This window comes from Lonchura striata, chromosome 24 (assembly GCF_046129695.1).
Source record: "Lonchura striata isolate bLonStr1 chromosome 24, bLonStr1.mat, whole genome shotgun sequence".
NCBI lineage: Eukaryota > Metazoa > Chordata > Aves > Passeriformes > Estrildidae > Lonchura > Lonchura striata.
In genome coordinates, this window is record NC_134626.1 from 3,678,148 (window position 1) to 3,704,344 (window position 26,197).

The 26,197-nt window shown below is 53.6% G+C and overlaps 2 protein-coding genes across 2 annotated transcripts in view; both read left to right on the plus strand.

The window, feature by feature from the left end:
• Positions 1-4,687, plus strand: part of PRDM16 (PR/SET domain 16) — a 298,172-nt gene extending 293,485 nt beyond the window's left edge. Inside the window, exons 16-17 of the mRNA XM_021534304.2 lie at positions 470-644; positions 2,774-4,687. Coding sequence (XP_021389979.2) covers positions 470-644; positions 2,774-2,908 — 310 coding nt within the window. The 3' untranslated portion in view covers positions 2,909-4,687. The remainder of the gene's footprint in view (positions 1-469; positions 645-2,773) is intronic.
• A 5,616-nt stretch (positions 4,688-10,303) lies between these two features.
• ARHGEF16 (Rho guanine nucleotide exchange factor 16) lies at positions 10,304-24,445 on the plus strand. Its single transcript, XM_021534298.2, has 15 exons — positions 10,304-10,321; positions 11,709-12,279; positions 13,572-13,623; positions 14,315-14,469; positions 15,970-16,026; positions 16,432-16,592; positions 17,057-17,209; positions 17,572-17,701; positions 18,414-18,488; positions 19,324-19,416; positions 20,521-20,675; positions 21,492-21,671; positions 22,051-22,124; positions 22,494-22,595; positions 23,476-24,445. The coding sequence occupies exons 2-15, from the start codon at positions 11,734-11,736 to the stop codon at positions 23,613-23,615; spliced, it is 2,073 nt and encodes a 690-aa protein (XP_021389973.2). The 5' UTR covers positions 10,304-10,321; positions 11,709-11,733; the 3' UTR covers positions 23,616-24,445.
• The last annotated feature ends 1,752 nt before the right edge of the window (positions 24,446-26,197 follow it).

Genomic DNA, 26,197 nt, shown 5'->3' on the forward strand with positions numbered 1-26,197 from the left:
GAGCACCATGGGACAGCCCATGGCAGAGGGTGAAATGAGACACTCTTTAAGGTCCCTCCCAACCCAAACCAGATTCCATTGTTCTATAAAAAGTGAAGGATTTTTTCCCCCCAAGGTCAAGCCATGTGTGAACACCTTCAAAATGAAAGATTGCTGCACACAGCCCAGACTCAGCTCTCTTTTTGCTGCATCCTGCCCCAATTTCTGGGGGTATTCACAGCACAAGTCATAAAACATCAAATGATGCCTTGCCCAGCTTAAAAACACCGCTGGCTTGGTGAGGCAGAACCTCAGACAGAACCTGCTGCTCGTTGCTTTCCACTTCTTCCTCACTCCTGCCATCCCATGCCGTGTCTGTGTGTCCGTCTGTCTGTCCCTTCACGCATGTGGCTGGCGAGCCCCCGTGGGTGGTGCATGCAGGCTGTGGGCCAGACGAGCTAACACAGGTCACCCCTGGTCATTGGTACAGGTGTATTGAGGAGGACGAAGCCGGCCTGTTAGATTTGGAGCAGATGCCGAATTTTGGGAAGGGGCTGGATCTCCGCAAAGCAGCCGAGGAAGCATTTGAAGTTAAAGATGTGTTTAATTCCACCTTAGACTCTGAGGCAATAAAACAGACTCTGTACAGGCAGGCTAAAAACCAGGTGGGTATATCCAGAACGTTTTCTTAGCTTGCCACCAGTGTGTACAGCAGGAATAGGCAGCAGCTGGCCTCCTCCAGCCAAGGGTTATTTTCCCTTTCTAGTGGGTTATTTTCCCCTTCCAGAAGGTTATTCTGGCTTTCCAGCAGGAATTCTAGCACACACATGAATGTATCTTGTTGCAACTAAATTAAAATAGAAGAGGAAGGGAGTGGGCATCACCTTTAGATGGATTTCTCTCAGCCTGTGCAGTGAGAGAGAGGCATTTGTGTGTTTTTATCTGTTTGTATACATGTTTTTATAACTCCTTATTTTTTTACACTTTGGGGTGTCTCTTCTGTCGGTAACCACTGAGGTTTGGTCTGCAGAAACAGCAACAAAGGGCCCTTGGGTTTGATCAAAAGAGGTGTGAAAGACAATGATACATCCAGGACTTGCAAGCCAGCATGTCTAGAGGGTATCCTTGTTTATCTCCTTGATTTCTAAAAGTGAACCAGAAAATGGAAAAGAAAAATCCCAACCCTGTGAGCCAGACCAGTTTCGACCCACCAAAAACCATCAGAATGGCATCTCAGAAATACTGGAGCTCTGAGAGAAATCTGGAGGTTTGGGGCAGGTCTGTGTGTGCTTTCTGCTTTTTCATTTGCCAAAATACCCAGTCTGGGTTAATGGAGTTGATCTCTTGATCCCTCCACGAGGATCCTCACAGAAAAACTGTTCAGTGAACTTACCTCAGCAGGCTGGGCTGGAGAGAGGAAACTCAGCCCATGCTGGGGGATGAGTTCAGCTCTCACCTCAGGGGTCCTTTCTGACCCTAAAGCAACAGAATTTATCCCAAAATCTATTTCAAATGTCCAGCAGAGCAGTAGCTTAGTGCAACCACCACGCAGAACATGATTTTTAAATTAGAATCATCCAAAACTTGGGAAATTTTTTTCCTCCTTCATAGTGGGTGCCAGTAGTGAGGCTGGTGAGGGGCTGCTGGAAGAGAGAGCACAGCAGATTTTTGGGGTGACACCCATTTAAACACAAGCCACTTGCCTGACTCTTCCCTGTGTCCTGTCACTAACATCCCAAATGCACTAACTCTTTGGGAACAGCTTGCTCTTTTCCGATGCACCACCCTGGTACAGCCTGTGCTTGGATGGGGGAAGGTATTTTTGGTTTTTGACCCTGTTTTTCACTTGAATCACAATAAGCAAGTTAAATAATTTGACCCATCTTTTGGCAGGTAATATAAAGCCTTTGTGTGAGTCCTTTGGCTTAGTTTTAAGAAATTTTAGAAGTGTGTGTGTCCACAAAACCACAAAACTCTATCTCTTCCCTGGGCCAGGGGGGTGGGGAGGGTGGGGACCATGTTCTCCTCTTTTTCAGGTGACAATGACATTGGTTTTCCCCTCTGCTGTGTGAGGTTCTCATCTGCCTAAGCCCTCAGATCACTTGTGTGGGCTGAGAAAAGGCACAGGGAGATGTGTGGGTCAAATCCTGTGTCCTGGTGGGGGACAGCAGCCCAGGTTACAAGGAACCAGCAGTTTGTTAGAGGACAAACAAGTCTGGCTGCATTTCTCTCAGCAGACACCTTTAAGGGTCTCACTGCAGCACTAAACCCACCCTGACCACACTGGTGATGCCCGTGAGAGTTCCACAACCCCAAATATCCACACTGGCATCGCCAGTGAGGCCATGCCAGGCATTGAGTCAGGATGAGCAGCTGCTCACCACTTCCCACTGGGCACTGCTGCCCCATTCCCAGGGCACTGCTGCCCCAGCCCAGCCTCGCTGATGCCTGGGGATGTGATTTTTTTAATAACAATTTCCAGTAAGAGCTGCTTTCCCCTGGGAGCAGAGCCTGAAATCATGTAGAGGTTTGTGAGTGAGCACAGGCAGTGCAGGATGGGTTTGATCCTGTGCAAACCAGTGGGAATGATGGTGTCTCCTGACTGTCCCTATAAAGCATGACAAATCTGGTTTTTTCAGAGGTGGGTGCCATCCCAGAGCGTGGATGTGAGTTTAGCCCAGCACACAGGACGCTGCTGGCCCAGGTGGGCAGGGTTGGGTGGTGCTGTGTTTTACACACAGAGCTCCTCCATCCCGTGTTCTCACTCGTGCCCTTGCCTCCCTCTCTCCCCCAGGCTTATGCAATGATGCTGTCCCTGTCTGAGAACGCTCCCCTCCACACGTCCTCCCAGAACTCTCTGGGGGCTTGGCTGGACATGGCAGGAGCAGCTTCAGAGTCGGGGACCTTTAACCCCATCAACCACCTCTGAGAGGTCCACAAGGCACTGGCCGGAGCCCAGGCAGGGGTGGTGGTGCTGCAGCCATCCCAGCAAAATCCCAGCGAGCAGAAGATGGATGAGAGAGCCTCAGGGAGTCGTCTGGACTTTGGGCTGAGAAGGAAACCTGTCACATCCGACCTACACGTCCTGCATTTTTTATCTCTCTAGAGTTCTCCTTTCTAATTTATCAGAATGAACCTCTCCCAAACTGGATAACCCTGAAGCAGCCCCAGGATTTCACAGCCTGTAGGAATAGCATGAGCAAGACACGAATTGCAACAGTGCAATCAAAGATTGGCCCCTCCAACCTTCCAAACCGGTGTCACTGAGCCAGCACAGCCTGAGCAGGAATGACAGCTTGGAACCACAGGGCAGCATTTCCTTCCCATCCAGCTGAAATGGTGAAGCACCGAGGGAAGACAGCCAGGTGTGGCCTGTCCCCAGTGCAATTGTGACACAGCCACTGGAGTTATGCCAGGGAAAGGCAAATTCAACCCACTTAACTCACCGCCCCCAAAAGAATTCTGCACTCCCACCGAAACACCACCCTGTCCTTTGTTCCCAGGAAACACTGGCGCAGTGCAGAGCTCCTCCAAGGTGAGGCCACCTTGCCTGCAGTCATGGTGAGCCACGTGCAGCTCCCAGCTGAGACCTCTCCGGCCTGGAACGTGCTGAGGTGGGGGTGACAGATGTGGCACACGGACACGGGTGGTCGGCGGTGCCCTGAGCAAGGCTGGCAGGGCTCCCTGCCCCTCCTGGTTCCAGCGAGGCTGGGAGTGCCTGGGACAGAGCCAGGCTGGTGGAGCTCCTGGAAATTCTTGGATTTGCCCAACAGAGAGGTGGTGGGGTAAAGCCTTCTCCAGCTGGAAGGAACCGTGTGCTGGGCGAGCCTCACCTGCCCCGGGCAGCTGGGACACGTCTGCTCGTGTGTCAGGGTTCAGGGTGACATCACCCGTGCTGGTGATGCTGTCTCTGGCACAGATCTCTGATTCACACCGTTGTTTTGGCCTGGTTTTCCCTCTGCACTACCTGCTGCTGCCCAGCCTGTGATTTAAGTACAAAGGTGAACATTTCCATGCTCCAGCTGCCTGAAGGGTGCAGAGCACGGAGATCAGAATCCAGCTGTCTCTCTGACTCTAAGATTTCTCATTGAGATTTTATGAGTGATTTCCAAGCACTTCCAAACCTCACCTTGTCTACTGATATACAGCAGCCTCCACAAATCGTGTGGGCTTTGTGCTGTTCTCCTCTGTGGAGCGGGGAATTTGGAGATGACATTCCTTTTTGGAATGGTTAGGAAAGCCATGGAGAAGGGCAGATGGAGGGTTCCTAGCCAGTCTAGTGTGGGAAGCCTCGTCCCAGCAGGCCAAAACAACAGAACAAGTTCCCTGAGCAAAGCAGAGTCAGAGTTGTGGGTGACACCTTTGCAAGTCAGCTTTGCACCCAAGAGCACATGTGAGGCTGAATTTGGGGAGCCCCAGAGTGCCCCCACAGGAAAGCATCCAGGGTGGCTTTGGTACAGAGGGAACAAAAGGTAAATTAGCAGGACAAGTGCATTTCCCAAGGAAATTTACTCTTCCCTTTTTGGTTTTCCACGACATCCTGTGAAAGTGCCCAAGGCTCTGAGAGCACCAGGCGGTGTGACCGAGCTGCTTCACGTATTTGCACAAAGCTCCTGGGTAGGCAGAGCCCGAGAGCTGACCCTGCCGGAGGAATCCCGGCTCTGTGGAGGAGAGGGACAGCCCCATCCCATCCCATCCCATCCCATCCCATCCCATCCCATCCCATCCCATCCCATCCCATCCCATCCCATCCCATCCCCACTCCACAGGCTGCAGCACAGCCCTGCCCAGGCACTTGGCCTTTAAATTATTCCCACAGGGGCCAACTGAAAATAATAAAAGGATTGTTTCTTTTCCTGATGGAATTTATTTTAATCTGTATATAACTTGTCATTTTGGCCTAATTCCTTTCTTATTTTATTTCTTCCTTAACAGTATTTTTTTTTTTTTTTACATTAGCTATCATTCTTGTGAAGAAATCATGTTAATATAAGTATCTAGTGAAGGACCAAAATCGTGCTGATGAGGTTGGATGTTGGATAAGCAGGGAGCAGGGAGATTTTGTCCATGTGCCAAATGAGCCCAGTCAGTGCTGCCAGTGGTGCTGCTGACCTCCAGACAATCATCCCTCGGCTCCCCTTTGCCTTGAAGCTCCTGGGGCATTAGAGGAAGGTTCCAGTGATTGGGAGCAGCACAGGAGGAAGAGGAGGAGGAGGCCAGTGGAGATGCTGTGCCTCTGCTCCAGGAGAACATGGGAACAGCCTTAAACATGGGCATGGATCCATCCTGTCCCATTCCAGCTGCAGCTCCGTGACTCCTGGCGGCTGCTCAGAGCAAGCCACGTGTCTGAGCATCTCTCTGCTGTGCTGGAACAGGATCTGTGGGCAGCAGTGAGTGTTTGTGTGCTCTGACCGTGCTTTGCTCACCCTTGAAGAAACCTCAGGGCAGGTCAGCACCGCCCTCCACAGCACGGGGAGGTGACAGAGCAGCTGAGGGAGTGGCACTGAGCTGGACACCAAAATGTGGGCCAATATTAAGGAATGCAAGTGTTATTGTGGGCATTTATTTGGGGTATTTATGGTTTCCCTGTCCCTCTCTCAGCCCTGCTGTCAGTTGTATCATTTCTCCAGAAGCACTTGGTCAGGTCTTTGCTCTGACTGAGCTTACACTGTTGCTGTCCCCCTCCCCAGGCTCATTCTGGCTCTCCATGGATATCCTGAGGGTCCCTGGCCGAGGATAGAGAGGTATTATCCAGCCAGGGATTGTGGACATTAAAAATATAGGGTTTAAAATCACCTTTTTTTTTTTCTTTTCATATTTCCTAATTCAGTTGCTCCCCATTTTCTCTAGCTTGTGTTGTAGGATCCCCAACTCCTCTAATTAAGCACTGATTACAAGTTTCAATTTTTCCCATTAAGATAAAGAAACAGGAAGCCTCACTGAACTTCTGTTAACCTCTACCTTTCGTCAGATTGCACTTGGAACGTGCTGCAGCTCACAGCAGGTGTGGAGGTCCCATTTTGCTGCTTTAGCAGAGAATCTCACCTTTTCCAGGCTGCTTCCCGAGAGGTTTGTGCCCAGGACGCTCTGCTAGCAGAGCACTGCTGGCTTCCCAGGGCTGGGGAGGCTCTGGGAGCTTTGGTGAGACATGGAGCTGTGGTGTCCAACCCCACGGACACGCTGGGATCCAGGGCAGGTGAGGGTGGCAGGGATGGGAAGTGGCTGCGGTGTGGCCGGTAGCCAGGGCACCGCTCCAGGTGTGGTTTAAACCCAGAGCTTTGTGTAGGATCTATTTATTTAAAGTATTTTCACAGCTGCAACAGCACAGAGGAGAGAAGGAGAAGCCCTGGGGATTTTTGGATTGGTCAGGCGGGGCTGGGAGCTGCGCAGGGCTGAAGCGTTGGTGCTCCATGGAGGGCCCTTGCTTTGGCCAGGGCTGGACCTTCCTGCCTGAGCTGGTCAGGGAGGAGGATGTGTGTCCCGTGTCTGTGCATTCCCTGCTTCCCACCAGCTCCGAGCTGGAGGCTGGTCCTGGTGTGATTGCTGTGGCTGGTGCAGACAGCTGGGAGCTCTCCAGTGGGATGAGCTGAGCTTCTCCCAGGGGATGTGCTGCGGTGCCAGGTCCTGCAGGACACGTCGAGGCACCCGGTTCTCCTGTGGGCCGCTGGGTTCCTCCCTGGGATGTGCCCTTTGGCGCTCGGGCTGCTCTGGGCACCTTCCCAAGGTGTCCCAGGCCAGCAGGCCGTGCCTCGCCGGGCGCCAGGGGCCCTCGATGCGCGGGAGCCAAACCCAGACGGGGCTGAACGAACCCCAGCGGGTGAGCCCAGCCGATTCCGGGACTAACACCCTGCTGGGCTCCTGTCCTCCCTGGGACAGTGCAGAGGAAGCTTTTGCCCCCTCCCCAGCCAGCACTTAGGCACTCAGAGGCTGCTCTTGGCAGCAGCTCCTGGCAGAGCCTTCGGGACGCGCTCGCACAATGAGGCGAACGCGTTGGGCGCCGAGCGTCGAAGCACTGGATCGTGAGCCCCCCGCGCCCCCCGATCTGCCAGCTCAATCTGCTGATCCCCACTCGGTTTTTACGTGCTGTACTGTGTGTGTGTGTGTGTGGCGGGGCGCGGGGGGCAGCGCTGGGGACCCTGCCCCTTTTTGGGGGGACCCTGAGCCGTGGGGACAGCGCTGTCGCCAAGGGCAGGAGCGGCGTGGCTCGGGTCAGTGCTGGCAGCACAAAGGGCAAAACCCTTCTGCTCCTCGCCGGTGGTCAGTAGTGTTCTCACAAAGCCATGAAACTTCTCCGTAGTGTTGAGTGGAACTGTGACTAAAAGGTTCTCGAATGATTCCGAGGTTCTTTTTTTCCTCTTTCTTCTGTTGTTAATTCTTATTACCACTTTGGAAGAAGAAATTTAAAACAAACAAACAAACAAAAAAAATTTAAAAAAATTTACAAAAAAAAAAAAAAAAAAAGAACGAAAAAGAAAAAAAAGGCAGCTTTGATTTTCCAAATGTGCAATTCACATGTGAACAAAGTAATTCTGAAAGTAATTCTCAGTGTATTTTACATTCTCATTGCTCTCTTCAAAGCAAGAGATGTTTTGCCCTGATGTCATTTCCAGCCTGCAGAAGATGTAATTTAAAACATATATATATTGTGCTTGCAAGAATCATAAATCTGTGCATCCTATGTCATTCCTTTTCCCATTGTTACAATACAGATATGATTTAGGTTGGATTTTTTTTTTCCTTTAGACCTGTATAGTGTTTTTTTAAATCAATTGTAAATGTCTGGTTTTCATATAATGTTTAAAAAACATTGAGAAAGAGGATGGTGCTTGTTCCATATCATTCTTGATTGTATATTGCTTCTGTTATGTTTATAAGTAAACTGTGCATGACTTGTGTTTAGCAGTCATTATTGTGTCCGTTTGTGAAATTTTTATTAAAAAGAAAAAATTCCGTAGATGCACTTATTGTATATGTGATTAGATTTTGCGTCCGAGGCTCGAAGCCTTGAACTGCCAAGGAAGAAAGAAAAAGTGTTGGCAGTTATTAATTAATATGGAATCGCTTTGTTGGGAGCATAATGAAATAAAAGATATGAAGTGTAGAAAATAATTAAAAAAAAAAAGGCAATTTTACAAATTTCATTTTGATGCTTGTGATAAAAGACAAATGTACTTGTGTAGAGAAATTCCTTTAAAATAATGAATAGAAAAAGCTGATTTTGAGGTTAATGCTGTAGAATAGGAATGTATACCAAATGTAATCTTTCCAATGCTACAATGAATTTATACATGAGATTGATATGCAATAAACCTGTGTGCTTTTATAAGCAGTGGTCCCATGAGCTTCTTTTCATGGAATAACCATGGAGAACGTCCCCAATAATGGGACACTGTGTGTGTCACTGTCTGGCTTTGCTGCTCTGTGGTACCTCTGGAGTCTGATGTTGTGTGTGTGTGGTTTTTAATACTCGAAAGAGCTTAAAAAAATTAATTATGGCCACCCCACTTGCTGCTGAGGTCAGAATCATGGAATCACAGCATGATTAAGGTTGGAAAAGCTCTCCAAGGCCATCCAGTCCAGCCTGTGCCCAATCCCCACCTTGTCCCCAGCCCAGAGCCCTGGGTGCCAGGTCCAGGCCTTCCTTGGACACCTCCAGGGATGGGCACTCCAAACCTCCCTGGGCATCCCCAGCCAAGGCCTGGCCACCTTTTCCATTAAAATATTCTTCCTCATATCCAACCTGAACCTCCCCTGGCACAACTTGAGGCTGTTTGATCCTGTCCCTTGTTGTCCTCCTGTCAGGGAGCTGTGCAGAGCCAGAGGTCCCCCCTGAACCTCCTTTTCTCCAGGCTGAGCCCCCCCAGCTCCTTCAGCCTCTCTTCACAGGACTTCCCCAGCTCTGTGCCCTTCTCTGGAAGTGTTTTAGCCCCTCAACCATTCTCTTTTGTGAGGTGCTCAGAGCTGGACAGAGCCTCCCTAGTGTAAAGCAGGTACATCACATCCCACTGAAGGGACGGGATGAGAGGGAATACTCTCAGAGGGAGGACTGAGAGTATTCCAGGTGTGGGAGAAAATGTTGGGATGGGGCATCGGTGAGCTGATGGAAAATGTCAAGCATATTTCCTTTCACTACCAGAGCGCAGAGCGAGTGAACTGCCCAGTGATAGCGGCCAGATGGTTCAGCTCCAGGGGACTCTGTGAGCAGAAATTACTTGAAAGCCGGGTCTTTGAGCTAAAAACCCCATTACACAACTGATGAATGGCCTCGCTTCAAAAAGTCATTCATGGTGATCAAATGATGGTGTCCCACATTCGGGATAATGGCCCTTCCCCGGAGATCGGGAGGGTTTCATTCGGAGCTGAACCCTTGAGTAGGAGCCCTCCTCTCGCTGGAGCCTTTCTCCTTATTAGCCCCGGAGGGAAAGGATAAAAAATCTATGGGATAAGAAAGCTGTGATAATGGGGCGATTGTCAGGCAGGCCCCGGAGTGGAGAGAACAGAGGCATTTCAAAGAATATTGCTGACAAGTGGACTTTGTCATGCACAGAGAGCTTGAGATTCACCACAAACAAGTGAGAAAAAGGCCCCATTTGGAGGATGGGGAGGAGCAGAACAGGGGGGCAAAAGAGAAGGTCAAGGAAAAGTCTGCTCCCAATAAAGACACAGAGCACTGTTGAGCCTTACTGGGCAGCTGGGTTACTGGGCGGCAGTCAGCAGCCTGACCCTCAAATCCTCTTTCCCAGCAGAGAAAGATCCTCTTTCCCAGCGCCCAAAAGCAGCCGAAATAGATGTTTTGTACAACCGGAGGGATCGCCCGAGGTCACCTTTGACCACTGAAGACCCAACTAAAGCGAGCATCAGACATGCCTGCAGTAAGGGACAGTCCCTGGGCTGCTGAAATACCGAGTGTGTGTCGGCCAGACCCCGAGGACAGCCGGGGCACACTGCTTTGTCACCCGCTGAGGTGACAGGAGAGCGACACTGGTTTGTCACCCGCTGAGGTGACAGCGAGCTTGCAGAGGCGGCTTTAGGGGATGGAGGATGCCCAGATCCAGCAGCGCCGCTCCGCGCACACCCCTGATGAACGCTCATCAAGAAGCAGCAAAACACTGTTCCTAGCGAAGTTTAATTAATTTTTCACCCCTAGGAAGCCGGAGCGACCGCGGGACGGGGCGCGGCAGGCAGCAGAGCGCTGCTCGGCGCCGGGATGCGCGGACACCGGGCACAGCCCGGCACGGCCCCGGGGGCCGCACCGGCACCTCCCCCGGTCCCGCCCCGGTCCCTCCCATCCCTTGCCGGTCCCTCCCATCCCTCCCCGCCGCGCTGGCTCCGAGGGGCGCGGGTAGGTGCGGGCGTGGCGGGGCCGGGGCGGGGGCGCTGCGGAAGGACCGGGGACCCCGGGGAGGGACCGGCACCGGCACCGGGGCTGCCGGGCAGCCGTGCGGGCGGCGGCCCCGGGCCGGCGGCCACCGAGCGCCTTCCGGGGAGGGGACGGCGGCGAGCGCTGTGCCGTCCCTCCGAGCGCAGCCGGGGCTCGTCCTCCCGCGGCTCTGTCGCCGCCGTCCCCGAGGTGCCGGGGGGTGGTTGGGTCCGTCGCAGAGGGGGTTTTTTTGGGTGCTTCCCGGGGCTGTATCCCGCCGTGCTCCCAGCCCTTTCAGAGCCTCGCCCCCTGCACCGCAGCCCGGGGCGCGTAGGGGTGGCGGTACCGGGTTGCGGTGCCCGTGCGCCCCCGCGGGCGGTGACGCGGGGGATCGGTGCCCTGTGTGGCCACCGAGCCTCCCTCCAGCCCGGCACCGTGCACGCTGCAGCCCCAGACCCTCTGCGGTCAGGCCTGTTCATTGCCACCAGGACTCAGCCAGGATGGGGTTAAGAGCGGAACGTGGCGCTTTGCTCGTCCGAGGGACACTTGGCAGAGCTCCGGACGCAGAGCGTGTGTCCCGCATCCCAGGACATTGGAATGAGCAGCCTCTGTCAAACGAGCTGTTGTTGATGGGTCTGTGCTGTCCTCCTGCCAGTCATTCATGGGAGGGAAAAGCACGGTCCAGCCTTGGTTTGTTTCCTGGTCTTTGAAAGGAAACAGCTTGGAGATGGCACTGGTGCACAATGGGGTCTCAGTTGAGGACAGCTTAACCATCATTTCTCCCGAAGTTATGTAATAGGCAGAGGGCATAAAACTCTCTGTCCGTTCTGTAGGTGCATGGTTCTGTGCGTGGCACAGGAGGGGGTGAGTGACCTTAACCCCAGCTGGCAGCCCCAGGGACTGGGGCAGGTGTTTTTGTGGGCAGCAGGTGTGGGGCAAGTGGGAGCTTGGAGGGTTGACGGCCAGGGATCCACAGCCCGGGGGAGGTGGCAGTCAGGAGCGCACAGAGGTGGCTGGCAGCACCCCAAAGGGGAATGAGGGGACACGGAGGTGTGGCAGCAGCGGGGCTGGGAGAGGATCCAGGCCTGCCCAGCTCAGGTCTGAGCCTGCCCAGGCTGCTCTGGAGCCTGGCTGCTCTCATGCCTCCCTGCTCCCATTCCTGACCACACAGGTGGCCCCACAAGGAGCAGGGTGGTGACAGCATCCCCAGTGTGTCCATACAGGCCCTGCCTGCAGCGACCCTGCACTCCTGACACAGGAGTGTCCTGCGCTGTCCCAAGGTTCCTGTGGCTCTGTAAATTCCTGCTGCCTTACTGGGAGGTGTTTAGCCACCCATCTGTCTGTCAGTCTGTCTGTCTGTCCTCCTCAGCTTGCTGCTCCCGCAGGCCACCACCATGTCTCGGGGCTCCTCTGGTACCTCTGTGGATGACAAGACCTTGCTCCTGGAGTACCGATGCCACCCAGCACGGCCAGAGCCCCCCAGCCCGACGTGTGGCCCTGGGAAGCGCAGCCCCACCACGGCTCCCAGTGCCAGCCCGCTGTCACCGCTGGCCTCCCCCACCTCGGCCGAGCCCCGCCGCATCGTGCTCAGCACGGACAGCCCTGCCGCGCTGAAGGTGGGAACGCAGCAGCTCATCCCCAGGAGCTTGGCCGTCTCCTCCAAGCCCAAGAACAGCCCCTCCCGGCACCAGAGCTGCGGGGCCAGCCGGGAGCCCCTGAGCCCCGACCCGGAGCGGGCGGCCGTGCCCGTGCTGGCGCTGGAGGCGGAGGATGAGGATGATGGCGGAGGGTTCCTCAAGCGCAACCTGAGGAACATGTCCTACCGCGCGGCCATGAAGGGGCTGGGGGCCGAGCCGGAGCCAGCCAAGGCCGCTCCCTCGCTGAAACCCCTGCCCGAGGATGGCAGCGCCCCGCCCGATCGCAGCCCCGGCAGGAGCAAGGTGGGTTTAGCACCCGCTGTCCCCCCTGTGGGTCAGGGATGAACTCCTGCTTCCCTGGTGCTGACAAAGTGTGAGAACCCCGGGCTTGGTCTGGGGTCTCGTGGGGTGGTAAAGTCTCTCCTCCAACCCATGCTTCCAAAGAAAAACTCTGCAGCCTCTTGTTGTCCAGTCTCAAGGCAGTTTATTGTGAGTTATGTAAAAGATTTTCTTCTCGGGCTGCTGTGGTTTGCTCACAGCTCAGGCAGAGGCGCACACACACACATCCTGACATCCTCTCTGTCTGCTGTCTTCTTCTTCTCCCTCCCCCCACAGGGCTGCTGCTGTCTTTTATATGTTATATTACGTATTACATGTTTATAGTTTCCCGCAATACCTACTACCTATATTACAAAGTGCTTTTCTACTCTAAACCAATCTGTGAGTGCCAGCATCACCAAGAACATGGAGGCAAGGAAGAAGAAGGAGGAAGAACAGGATCAGCCCACTTTCCTCCATCTTAGAACTTCTGACCCCCATGTACAAAGTAAAACCCCCCCCGTACAGGTGCTAAAACCCCCCTGTACAATACTAAAAAATTTCCCCTCTGTTTTGTAACTACTTTTACTATAGTATCTATCCCTTTGTGACTGTTCCACCTCCAAAGTTGGTAACTCATCCCATGGCTCAAACTCAAAATCACAGCTGTTTGCAGCTGCCTGCTGGGGTCTAAAATGCTCCTGACCAAGGCCTGGAACCTCTAAAAATGTCTGAGGGACATTTTGGGTTCCAACAACAGAGGAGCTGCAGGGCCACAGCTCCAGTCAGTTCTGGAGCTGCTTTGCTGAGCCTGGTGTCAAGACTGGAGCCTTGGGAAGCTCCATGTCACCAGCAGATGCTGCAGGTTCCTGGGGAGGCTGGGAATAGTTTTCCTGGGGAGTGGAGCTGGACTCTTGGCAGGCACTTGCGAGGTGTTTGCAGGGTGGGGCTGGCCGGGAGAGCGGCTCCAGTCGTACACAAACATGGGTGAAGCACGTCTGGGGAAAGGGAAACTCCAGAGCAGGCAAAGTCCAGGTGCGAGAGAGATTTGACAGCAGCAGTGCAAGTACAGAATGGTTCTGAGCGTGACCCTGGCTGTATGGGAGGTGAAAGCTGAGTCACCTGGGTAAGGCAAACAGAGCCCACACAAAAGCCAGGCTGAAAGAACAGGGTGGTGTGGGCCAGCTGGCACAGGTAACTCCCCCTCTTCCTGAGGGAGCTTTCCCAGGGCCTCAGCAGTGTGGCAACCACAGCAGGCTCTCCTCTTGCCCTTGCAGAGAACCCTCGGGCGGAAGCGAGTGCAGAAGCGTGGTGGCTCCTTCAAGGACCGTGAGTGCCTCTGGCCCCTGAGCCTTCCCCACTGAGCTGCTCCCTGGCCGTGGCTTTTGTCTGTTCCCCCAAAGCAACAGGAGCATTGCTGCCCTGCTCTCCCACTCCTGGGACCATGGATTTGTCTCTGTTCCCCCAAACAGGAGCATTGCTGCCCTGCTCTCCCACTCCTGAGGCCATGGATTTGTCTCTGTTCCCCCAAAGCAATGGAGCATTGCTGCCCTGCTTTCCCACTCCTGGCACCATGGATTTGTCTCTGTTCCCCCAAACAGGAGCATTGCTGCCCTGCTCTCCCACTCCTGGGGCCATGGATTTGTCTGGGTTCCCCCAAAGCAATGGAGCATTGCTGCCCTGCTTTCCCACTCCTGGCACCATGGATTTGTCTCTGTTCCCCCAAACAGGAGCATTGCTGCCCTGCTCTCCCATTCCTGGGGCTGATAAGGCTCCGTTGCTGCCATGCCCACAGATGGATTCTCCCAGGGAGAATGGGAGAGCTGTGGGAGGCTGCTGGGAGCAGGAGCCTCCGTGTGATCAGTGCAGTGCAAAGTCCAAACCTCATCAGGGAGTTTCTGGCCCCGGGCTGGCTGGAGCTTGTTGGCCGGTGGCCAGCAGGGCAAGGCAGCCGTGGTGGGAAGGGAAGCCATGAGCTGGGAGAGGCTGCTGGGCTGACCTCGTGCCTTGTCCTCCGCAGAGCCCCGGCTGTATCAGGAGATCCGTGAGAGAGGGCTGAACTCGGTCAGCCACGAGTCAGACGAGGACTTGCTGGAGGAGCCGTCCCCTCTGGGCGCTGCCATCGTGGTGCAGAGCTACCGCCCGGCTCAGGTCACCTGGAGCCAGCTCCCGGAGGTAGGAACAGCAGCCTGGAGGGTCTGGGAGCTGTGAGGGGATAATTCCAGCCATTGGTGCTTGCTGTGACACGCAGGGTCTGCCTCATCCTTCCCATTTCTGCCCAGGTGGTGCTGCTGTGCTTGGGCTTCACCCACAGCACAGGGGAAGGCAGGTGCTCCTTGCTGGGCTTCCCCTGCAGGATGTGGGGACAGCAATTCTTCATCCGGGGAGTGGCAGCAGCTGCTGGGGGCTGGGGGAGCTGGGGATAATGCAGGGGGTGATGCAGGAGTGAGTGGTGGTGGTGTGTGATGGTTTCTGATGGTTTCTGATGGGTTCCTTTGATGTGTGGTGGTGTGTTGCAGTGTGTGATGGTTTATGATGGTTTCTGATGGCTTGTGATGGTTTGAGATGATTTCTGTTGGTTTGTAGTGGTTTGTGATGGGTTCCTTTGGTGTTTGCTGGTGTGCTACAATGTGTGATGGGTTGGGATGGTCTGTGGTGGTGTGTTACAGTGTGTGATGGTGTGTGATGGTGTGTGATGGTGTGTACTGGTTTCTGATGGGTTGTGATGGTTTGTGGTGGTGTGTTACAGTGTGTGATGGGTTGGGATGGTCTGTGGTGGTGTGTTACAGTGTGTGATGGTTTCTGATGGATTGTGACAGGTTGTGGTGGTTTGTGGTGGTGTGTCACAGTGTATGATGGTTTCTGATGGTTTGTGGAGATGTGTCACAGTGTGATGTTTTGTGATGGTTTCTGATGGTTTCTGATGGTTTGTGGAGGTGTGTCACAGTGTGATGTTTTGTGATGGTTTCTGATGGTTTCTGATGGTGTGTCACAGTGTGTGCTGGTTTCTGATGGTTTGTGCTGGTATGTCACAGTGTGTGCTGGTTTCTGAAGGTGTGTGCTGGTGTGTCACAGTGTGTAATGTTTTGTGATGGTTTATGATGGTTTCTGATGGTGTGTCACAGTGTGTGCTGGTTTCTGGAGGTTTCTGATGGTGTGTCACAGTGTGTGCTGGTCTCTGATGGTGTGTGATGGTGTGTCACAGTGTGTAATGTTTTCTGATGGTTTCTGATGGTGTGTGATGGTGTGTTGCAGTGTGTTATTGTGTGTCACAGTGTGTGCTGGTTTCTGATGGTGTGTCACAGTGTGTGATTGTTTCTGATGGTTTCTGATGGTGTGTCACAGTGCGTGCTGGTCTCTGATGGTGTGCCACAGTGTGTACTGGTTTCTGATGGTGTGTCACAGTGTGTGATTGTTTCTGATGGTTTCTGATGGTGTGTCACAGTGTGTGCTGGTCTCTGATGGTGTGCCACAGTGTGTGCTGGTTTCTGATGGTGTGTCACAGTGTGTGATTGTTTCTGATGGTTTCTGATGGTGTGTCACAGTGCGTGCTGGTTTCTGGAGGTTTCTGACGGGTCCCTTGGGTGAGTGCTGCTGGGCTGGGCGTGGGGAGGCTGGCACAGCCCCAGACCGCACTAGAGGGCGTGCAAGGACCGTGGCTCCGCTCGTCCCCAGGTTCTGGATTCGGGCATCCTGCAGAGGATCTCCCCCGAGGAGCGCAAGCGCCAGGAGGTGAGAGGGGCCTGGGACGTGCCTGGGAGCACAGCGGGGGCACCCAAGCCCGTGGGACACGCGTGGCTCTGTCAGGGACAGCTCATGGTGCTGCTGCTCCCAGCTGCTCCAGGACTGGGCAGTGCTGGGAGGGCTCACTGCACTAATTGGTGGGGAAACAGGCAGCTCCACTGGGTGCTGGTGGGAAGGGAAAACATCTTCATGCTGTGGCTTTTTAACGACTGAGTGTCCTAAAACACACTGGGATTATTGGTATTGGCCAGGCCATGCATGAGGTGACACAGAGAACCAGCACAGAGCCAAGTCATTTCCAGTGGCTTTGTGCCAAAGAGTGTAAATAAGATTTAACAGTTAATTCCCAGCTTTGTCCAGTTTATGCTGCTGCATCTTCCCTGCTTTCTCCAGGCAATGTTTGAGATCATCACTTCTGAGTACTCCTACATGCACAGCCTGAGCATCCTGGTGGGCCACTTCATGAGGTCAGAGGAGCTGAAGGAGACCATGACTCAGACAGAGCACCACCACCTCTTCTCCAACATTGGGGACATCCTGACAGTCAGCACGAGGCAAGCAGGGCCTGGGGCTGGGACCAGGCAGGCCTGGGAGGGGACCCTGAGCTTTTTGTTTGTAGTGCTGAACCAGCCATCCCTTGGATTGCTGAAAGTACTCACTGGGAGGTGGGGAGGAAATGCCTTGGGAGCCAGTGCTCAGCGAGCTGTGGCCGTGTGGGAAGGCAGCAGGAGGAGGATGCAGCAGCCCTGGGAATGGCTGTGGGGGTGTTGAGGCTTGTGGTTCCCTGATGGGGCAGAAATAAACCTCATGGAGGGCTGAGGTGCAGGAGGGATCCCATGCAGGAATGAAGCGTGTGTCTCTGGAGAAGGCGTGGGTGTCTCAGCTGCTGGAGCTGCCCTGCCAGAAGGGATCCAGGCCCCATCTCCTCTGGGAAAACTGGGGAAAAGCAGCAGTGGGAACATTCCTTTGTCCAGCCCCAGTGAGTCATGTGGTGTGGCTGTTGAAATTCTCTCCTCAGCTTCTTTGAGGACTTGGAGAAGCGACACCAGGAGCACCTCCTGATCCCTGACATCAGTGACATCGTGGAGGAGCACGCCTCGAAGCACTTCAACCCCTACATCAGCTACTGCTCCAATGAAGTCTATCAGCACAGGACACTGGAAAAGCTGCTGTGAGTAAGGGCTTGGGCTGGCCAAGGAATTGCCTCTGAGGGGCTCTGGGCTCCAGGGACTGCAGAGGTCCGTAACACACAGGGCATGGATGGGCCTTGTTCATCTCCAGGCCAAGTCTGAGTCTGTTGTTAGTACATCTGTCACTTTACCCACCTTTTGGTGGGCTCACCATCTCTCTCTGGGTGCTTTTCCACCACCTGCTGTGGGATCAGTCCCATTTCTGCCCAGCTGGGCACTCCTAGCCTGGCAGAGCACCCCAGGCAGTGCCATCACTGCTCTGCATTTCCAGTGCATGGAGAGCTGCTGGAAAATCCTGACAACTGAAGAACAGAGTTAATGGAGTTTTCTTGTCCTGTTCCAGAACCACAAACCCCTTATTTAAAGACACCCTGAAACAAATTGAAAGGAAGCCTGAGTGTGGAGGCCTGCCAATGATCTCATTTCTCATTCTGCCCATGCAGAGGGTAACACGGCTTCCTCTGCTCTTAGATGTAAGTAGTCATACAGTGGCATTGCTTGGCACCTCTGCAGAGGTGACTCTGCTATTCCCTTTGTTTGCTGAGCCCAGGACAGCCTCTGATTGGAGTTGCAGCCCTCTGGGCCCTGGGTGCTGAGCCTGGATGCTCCTGTATTCAGGAGAAACATTTGGATAACTCTCAAGCACATGGTGGGATTCTTGGGGTGTCCTGTGCAGGGCCAGGAGTTGATCTTAATGGGTCCCTTCCATCCAGCATATTCTGTGATTTATATCCAGAGCAATCTGCTTCTCTGGGGGATGTCAGTGTGCAGCTTAAAGCTCTGTGAATAACACTTCTTGTCCTGGTGCCACCCATCTGAGCAGCCTGAGCTTCTTCTGAGCCATATCTGGGTCCCAGGGTGGGGTGGCACAAGTGTCCTGGTCAGGCAGCCCAGGAGTGGAAATCAGGCCTTGCATTCTTCATGGCAATCTGCTCTAAGTGACCAAGCTGCTGGAGGTGGGATTTCCAGGAACTGCTCCCAGTCTGTGGTGGGTTGCAGGGCTGAGGGCCAGGGGGTGGCCAGGCATGAAACCCCCAGATTCACAGCTCCCAGCATTGTTAAAGCTTCCTTTGACCATTGGGAACAGCTCAATCAACGTGTGGCATCCTGAAATCCCTGGGAAGCAGCTGATGCTCCCTTCTCTGAGGTGCAATGTCACTAAAGCTTCTTATCTTGGAATTCCAGACCGTCCAGCAAAAAACAAACGCGCGCACCGCAGCGTACGGAGCTGCCACCCGCGCTGTGAAGGCCATCAGCAAGGTGAGGCCACCTGGGAGCCCTCCACCTCTCCTCCTGCCAGCTCAGCCCTCTGGAGCACTGATCCAACGCTGCCATTCTGGCTTCTCCTTTCCCTCCCAGCATCAGCTCACTTGAGGCTCCTCTGCTCCAAACTGCTGCTGGATGAACACTTCATTTCCCTTCTCGCCTTTGTCACCTGATCTTGGTTTGTTCCTTGTCCTCTTCTTTTATCTTTGGCCCATCTTTGTCCTTCCTGAGACAGCTCTCACCATGGATTTTTGGGGATTTGGGCAGAGGACAGTGAATGAAGCAGAGAGGGAAGTGTGGAGCACAGTAGTCATGAGCTGTCTGTGCTCCTGGATCTCGTCTCCCTGTGTTTTCCCATCCACTGCTCGGTCACACAGGAGGCCAAAGGGCCACAGAGACTGCAGCCACCACCGTGCCAGTGGTGATCTTCCTTTCATCCCCCTGAAGAGCAGCTCTTGGCAGCACATTCCTGCTGCTCCCAGTCTGTCCTGCTCTCACATCCGAGCAGCCATGTGAGATTGTCTGTGTGATTGTCCATCCTCCTGCCTTGAGCTCTTCTCAGATGATTCATTCTTCCTCCTCCTGTTGCTCCTCAGTTTTGGTGCAGGTTCACTTGAGTCCTTCTCCAGGCAGAGCCCATGTGCCATCTCTCTCCAGGAGAGTATCCACTGCCTTTTCCCAAACCTGGTGTGAAGCCCGTGCCAGGAATTGTCTGTCCCTCCTGCTCAGGGCAGCAGGACAGTCCCTGAAGCTGGGGGTGGTGTGGGAGAGGGATGGGCTCAGTGTCCGACCCTTCTCCATTTCCCTTGGGATGCTTTTCTCTTCCCAGCTGGTCAAGAGCTGCAATGAGGGAGCTCGGGCTATGGAGAGGACAGAGCAGATGTTCACCTTGCAGAAACAGCTGGAATTTGGGAAGAAGAAGGTGAGGTCTTGTGGAAGTGGTGGTGGGAGGTCTTCTGGGGTCTGTTTAGACAGGTCAGACCCGTGCTGGGAATCCTTCTGGCGAACCTGGACTGGACTGTTGGATGCAGGCAGTTTCTAAAGGATGCAGTAAAGCCATGACAGTGTCACCACTGTTGGGGTCCAGGGGCTGCACCTCTGGGTGTGCTGGAATGGGCTATAGTAAAAAACATGGTGAACTCCAAATGCAGGAAAAAATGATGATGTTTGGTTCTAGATTAGAAGGCTGAAGGATAGCTTTATTAAAACTATATGTAAAATAAGATAGTATCTCTTTAAAAAGTATATTAATATAATATATAATAGTATATTAATATAAACGATACTATATTAATATAAATGATACTATATTAATATAAACTATAGTATATTAGTATAAACTATACTATATTGATATAGACTATACTATATTAATATAAACTATAGTATATTAGTATAAACTATACTATATTAATATAAACTATACTATAATAATATAAACTATACTATATTAATATAAACTATACTATAGTATAGTTTATATTAATATAGTATAGTTTATATTAATATACTATTATATATTATATTAATATACTATTATATAGTATATTAATATACTTTTTAAAGAGATACTATCTTATTTTACATACTTACTTCTTACTTACCTAACTACAAACTCGTGACTCTGCTGAGAGTCAGAGCCACAGCTGGATCCATTGGTCACTGAACTTAAACAACTTTCACTAGAATCCAGCCCAGCAATCACTTCAGCTAAACAATCTCCATACCACATTCCACGTGGGGAAAACAAAGGAGCAGAGATAAAGATTGATTTCTCTTCTTCTCTGTGTGCTTCTCCTGAGAGACAGAATTCTGTGTCTTTGTCCAGAGAACATAAATGTCACAATGGGGTGCGCGGCTGCTCCGCCTGCCGCCTGCCCCCTGGGAAATCCTTTATAAAGGGCATTTAAACGCTTGTGGTGTCCATCCCCGCTGACCCCAGGGCCACTGCAGGTTCAGGCCCTGCCTTGGTTCTGCCTGCTCTGGTGGGAGGGCAGCGGCTCAGCCTTGCCTGGCGCTGTTGCAGCCGTTCCCGCTGATCTCGGCGTCGCGGTGGCTGCGGAAGCGGGGCGAGCTGCACCTGCTGCTCTCCGAGGAGGCCGGGCTCTTCCGCCGCGGCGCCGGCCGCCTCTGCCACCTCTTCCTCTTCAACGACGTCCTCATCATCACCAAGAAGAAGAGGTGAGGGCCCTTGTTGGAAAGGATGGATAAATATAATTATTCACAATAATACAGACAGGATGAAAACAATCCCCCCTACTGGCTGGACAATGCCCTTACCTACAGATAGGTCCAAAAGTCAAATGGACTGTTCTATCTCACTCCCCAAAATGTACGGTTCATCGCACACCTGTAACCCTCCCCTGAAACATCAGGTGTCTGTAACCCCATTGGCCCAAGTCTTGTTCCAGCCCACCTTGAAGCCCCCTGATGAGGGGTCTCCAAGGGGCCAGACACCCTCTTGGAACTTCCCCTCTCTTGGATCTTCCCCCCTCTTGGAACTTCCACCCTCTCCTAGAGCATCCTCTTGTCTCTCCCCTTCCCCATCCCCTCAGGCCTCGCCCCGTGCTGCATCTGGCAGCTCCAAGCAAGACCTTTCACCATCCCTAATAAACCTGATATCCTAAGAGCAGCCCTCAGAGATCTCTCATCTCCATTCATCCAAGCCATCCTGGAGCCCAGCACTCCCTACAGGCCCTGCCTTTCCCTGAAGAGCAGCTAGGGGATTGAACCCAAATTTCCCAAGCAGTACATACCAGAGAAATCTGTGAGATTTCCCTGTTTGCACCTTTGTGAGCCGTCCCTTGTCAGCCAGAAGAGTCCCACCGGTGGTTTTGCCTCGATGGGTGGGTGGCCAGCAAGCCCCCAGAGCCACGTCCCACCCTGAGCATCAGCTCCAGGCTGCTCTGGCAATGCCTGCTGAGCCTCCCGTGCCGGGCTGGGAGCGGGACATGTCCTGGATCCACAGCTGAGGCGCTGGTCCCATCTGTGCCGCAGCGAGGAGAGCTACACGGTCATGAACTACGCCACGCTGGACCAGGTCACCGTGGAGAAGGTGGAGAGCTCAGACCCACCCTCCCCTCCTCCTGGCAAGGCTGGTGGGCACCTGCTGCGAGTGGTGCTGGAGAAGGACAGCGAGGGCCGGCGGGAGGAGGTGCTGCTGTCGGCAGAGACGCTGTGAGTGCCACGCTGGGAGCTTGCTCTGGTCATGGGATGAGCTGGTGCCCTGGGAATTCTCTGAGGGTTCTGCAGATCTCCCTTTACCCCCACGCTCCTCCTCCCAGAAATGGGGATGTGCACAGCTTTCTCCCAGACTCTGTTCCTTCCTCTCTCTTGTATTTCCCATATAATTCCCATATCAGCTTTCCCTGTCCTAGTGAAGCGAAGCAGCTGGGCCACGTGTGCCACTTGGGAAGTGTCCTTAAACTGAATAGTCTGATCAAATGCTTGTCCAAGCTGGCTCTCCTGGAAGGGATTCATCCTGCTGGCAATGTCCCAGCTGCTGCTGGCCACAGGGATGCTGTCCTGAGGCTCTCTTTGTGTTTCCCTCTGGCAGGAGTGACCGGGCCCGGTGGATCTCGGCGCTGATGCACAGGGAGAAGGAAAAGCCTGACACCACTCCCAAAGGAGGTACCGTGTGCCAGAGGGCAGCCTGGCTCTGCTGGGATTCCCTGTCCCACCAGAGCATTTGCAGGCCCAGGTTTCTACCTGGTTCTCCTCCACTCCTGCCAGTGGAGAGGCAAACGCCACACCTTGCTCCTCAGGAGTTGCCTCCCATGAAGTTATCAGTGTCAATTGACCTTAAATACATTTCCTGGGAGGCACGGTGGAATTCCAGGAATGCCTTCAGCTGTTGTTAGAGGGCTTGGAGGGGTAAGGGGCAGGGACAGGAGGGAATGGAGCATGCTGTGCTGTCGAGCACTGGTGGGCAGCTGTGGGGGTGATGACTGAGCAGGGGGCTGTGCCTGCTCACTGTCCCTGCTGTCCCCTGTCCTGCAGACCTGAGCCAGGTGGAGATCACCCGTGCCTACCTGGCCAAGGAGGCGGACGAGCTGTCCCTGCAGCAGGCAGATGTTGTCCTGGTGCTGGGGGAAGAGGACGGTGAGTGCCAGGGAGTGCGGGGCTGGGTGTGGGGCAGGCTCTGACCTCAGCAGAGCTGGGCAGGGGGAGCCTTCAGTGATCCCTGGGGACTGGGTTTTAGCCATTGCAGAAGCTTCCAGGAAGCCCTGGCTGCTGGTGAGACCCGTGGCACTGGCTGGTGCTGTGTCCCAGCAGGTGACAGTGGGTCCTGGGGGCTGAGGGAGGTGGCACTGCAGTGGGCAGCTGTTGTGTTCCACACAGGGGTGACTCCCGTGTGTGCAGACTGTCACTGGCATCAGCAGTAGAAACTTCAGAAGTGAGAGAAAACACCCCCAGAACAGGCAGTAAATCAGAAAGCTCCTCCCCTGCCATCCTGGTGATGCTTTCTGAAGGCTGACCTAGAACAGAGCTAAAGGATAAAGTAGGGATTTATTAGGAGGCCTCAATGGATCCACCTTGGGCAGTGCAAGAGCCCAGCCAGGGCTACAGCCCAGGTGAACCCAAAATGGTCAACCAGTCATGGGGTCTCTCACTTTTATAAGTTATGGTCCATTTGCATATTGGAGTTAATTGTCCAATTCCAACTTTAACCCATGAAGTCCCACCCTTCTTGTTTTCCTGTCTTCAGTCTTGTTTATGCTCTTGGGCCTGAGATTTGGATCGTTTGTCCTTGGTCCCCAGCTGGAGCAGGAATTGTTTTGTCTCTGCTCTGTGCAGAGAGCTCAGCATCTCCTAACATGAAGCCCAGACCCACACACTGAAGAGAATTTGAAAAACATAAAAACTGAAACCTGAGGCATCACCTGGCTACCTCTAGCCAGCACCCCCAAGGGAGGGGAGTGGTGCATCCCCAGGATCTGTGACCCTTCCTGGCCCTGTCAGCTGCTCTGTTCTCTCCTAGGCTGGTGCTGGGGGGAGCGTCTGCGGGACGGGGAGCGGGGCTGGTTCCCCCAGGCCTGTGCCCGGCCCATCACGAGCCGCGTGGCCGCCGAGGGCAACGTGCGGCGCATGGAGCGGCTGCGCATCGAGACCGACGTGTAGGGACAGCCCCGAGCGACCCCTCTGCCTCAGGGACCCCCAGACCTCTGCAGACTGAGCCCACGGAGAGGAGGTGGCAGCAGAGCCTTTCTCCTTGAGCTGTGCTTGCCTCGGGTGGCAGCTGGGAGCAGCAGCTCGTCTGTGAGAGCTGGCGCCGGGCGCTCCTGGCAGCGCGGGCACCGGTGACCCGGGACAGGCTCCGGGAGCAGCTCAGGGTTTGCTCAGGTTGGAAAGCTGGAGCTGTTCTGGGCTCTGAAGTGCCCGTGCCACCGTCTCCATCCCTGCTGGAAGCTGGGCCAGCACCTGCTGCACACCTGGTGTGGGGAGAGCACGCCCCAGTCAGGCTTTGTTTGGAGCCTAAATCCATGTGCTTGCCTTATTCCTCAACCCAGTTTTCTCTTTTTTCTTTTTTTCCTGTTTCTCTTTTTAATGTCTCTCTCCCCAGCAATAATTCTTGGGCCCTTGGGGGAGAGCCGTGCCCTGCACAGGTGAGGTGATGCCAGCCACCTTTGGGTCGCTGGATAAAATACTTGATGCCAGAGTTGTTCCCATGGAGTCAGCTCTGGGGCCAGGAATGGGATGATGCTCCAGGCAGAGGGGGAAGCAGGGGCAGGATGAGGAGCAGTGCTGCAGCTCCCACCTGCCTTTCCCTCCTCCCAGCTGGGGAGGGGGCTCAGCCCCTCACACTCCATGCAGGGAACATGACAATTTTGGGGTGAGCCAGCCCAATAGACTGCCAACTTCACACTGACAGGAGCAGCGCTGATGTAAGGTCCGTTCTGATCGAAGTGTACAACTGTAAATTAATGTAACAATAAAATCTTGGATGCCAATGAACTCTGAGTGTCCCTGAGCATGACAGCTCCAAGGAGCCAGGTTGTTCCAACCATGAGCCCTAAAATGAAGGTTCATTCTGCTGGTGGCATTGCATGTTCTGACACAACACCTCCAGAAACAGCCTCCAGAGCCCCTGCCAGCCTGCTGTCACCTGGAGCAGCTGTCAGGTGCATTTGACCGAGACAGACAAGGTAAGTAAAAACTCAGCCAGGCTTTCTGTTTATTTCTTTTAACTGTGGAGAAAGTAACATTTTTCATCAGTGCTAAATTAAAGATCCAAGAAGGGCGACAGTACAAGAAAAGAGGAAGCAAACAAACTGGATTAAGAAATATGAACAGGAAGAGAACTTCATATAAAAATACAGGTACAGGGCTTGCTCTGAGCAGCCGCCAAGAGTCACGGAGCTGCAGCTGGAATGGGACAGGATGGATCCATGCCCATGTTTAAGGCTGTTCCCATGTTCTCCTGGAGAAGAGGCACAGCATCTCCACTGGCCTCCTCCTCCTCTTCCTCCTGTGCTGCTCCCAATCACTGGAACCTTCCTCTAATGCCCCAGGAGCTTCAAGGCAAAGGGGAGCCGAGGGATGATTGTCTGGAGGTCAGCAGCACCACTGGCAGCACTGACTGGGCTCATTTGGCACATGGACAAAATCTCCCTGCTCCCTGCTTATCCAACATCCAACCTCATCAGCACGATTTTGGTCCTTCACTAGATACTTATATTAACATGATTTCTTCACAAGAATGATAGCTAATGTAAAAAAAAAATACTATTAAGGAAGAAATAAAATAAGAAAGGAATTAGGCCAAAATGACAAGTTATATACAGATTAAAATAAATTCCATCAGGAAAAGAAACAATCCTTTTATTATTTTCAGTTGGCCCCTGTGGGAATAATTTAAAGGCCAAGTGCCTGGGCAGGGCTGTGCTGCAGCCTGTGGAGTGGGGATGGGATGGGATGGGATGGGATGGGATGGGATGGGATGGGATGGGATGGGATGGGATGGGATGGGATGGGATGGGATGGGATGGGATGGGATGGGATGGGATGGGGCAGGGCTGTCCCTCTTCTGCAGAGCTGGGGCTCCTCTGGCAGTGGCTTCACCTGCCCAGGAGCTTTGTGCAAACAGACAAAGGGGGCCCTGTGTCCTGGCCAGGGCGATGTGGTGACACTGGAGTGGTGACATTGGTGACATTCCCTGCTGCTGCAGGTGGCCAGGTCCTGACTACGACTGACATGGCAAAATAACTCAGGATTCAGGGCTGGGCGAGGCCATTCCAGCTGGGATTTTCATTGACCAGATGAGCCAGTGCTTTGTCTCCATCCATGCAGAATCTCTGGCTTCCACACTCGATTCAGGCTTCCTTCTTCTTGGAGTAAGTGACACAGGCAGCACCATGGGCTGGCAAACTCCTGGTCCATGGGCTGGCAAATTCCTGGTCTATGGACTGACAAATTCCTGGTCCATGGGCTGACAAACTCCTGGTCCATGGGCTGACAAACTCCTGGCATGAGGAACTTCAGGCTCCTGAGAAGCTTGTCCAGCACAGCCTGTTCTGTCAGGAAGCACCAGCTCTGTAGGTGAGCCCTGCGTGTTTTCCCCTAGCAAATGGTCACTTACAGTAAAACACCCTGGAAAATTCAAATTAAAAAAAATAATTCAAGTGAGGTGGCACACCCACAGGAGGCCCAGTCTCGGGAGAGCCAGGCAATGTCAGCCATCAGTCCTGACAACACTGTGGTGC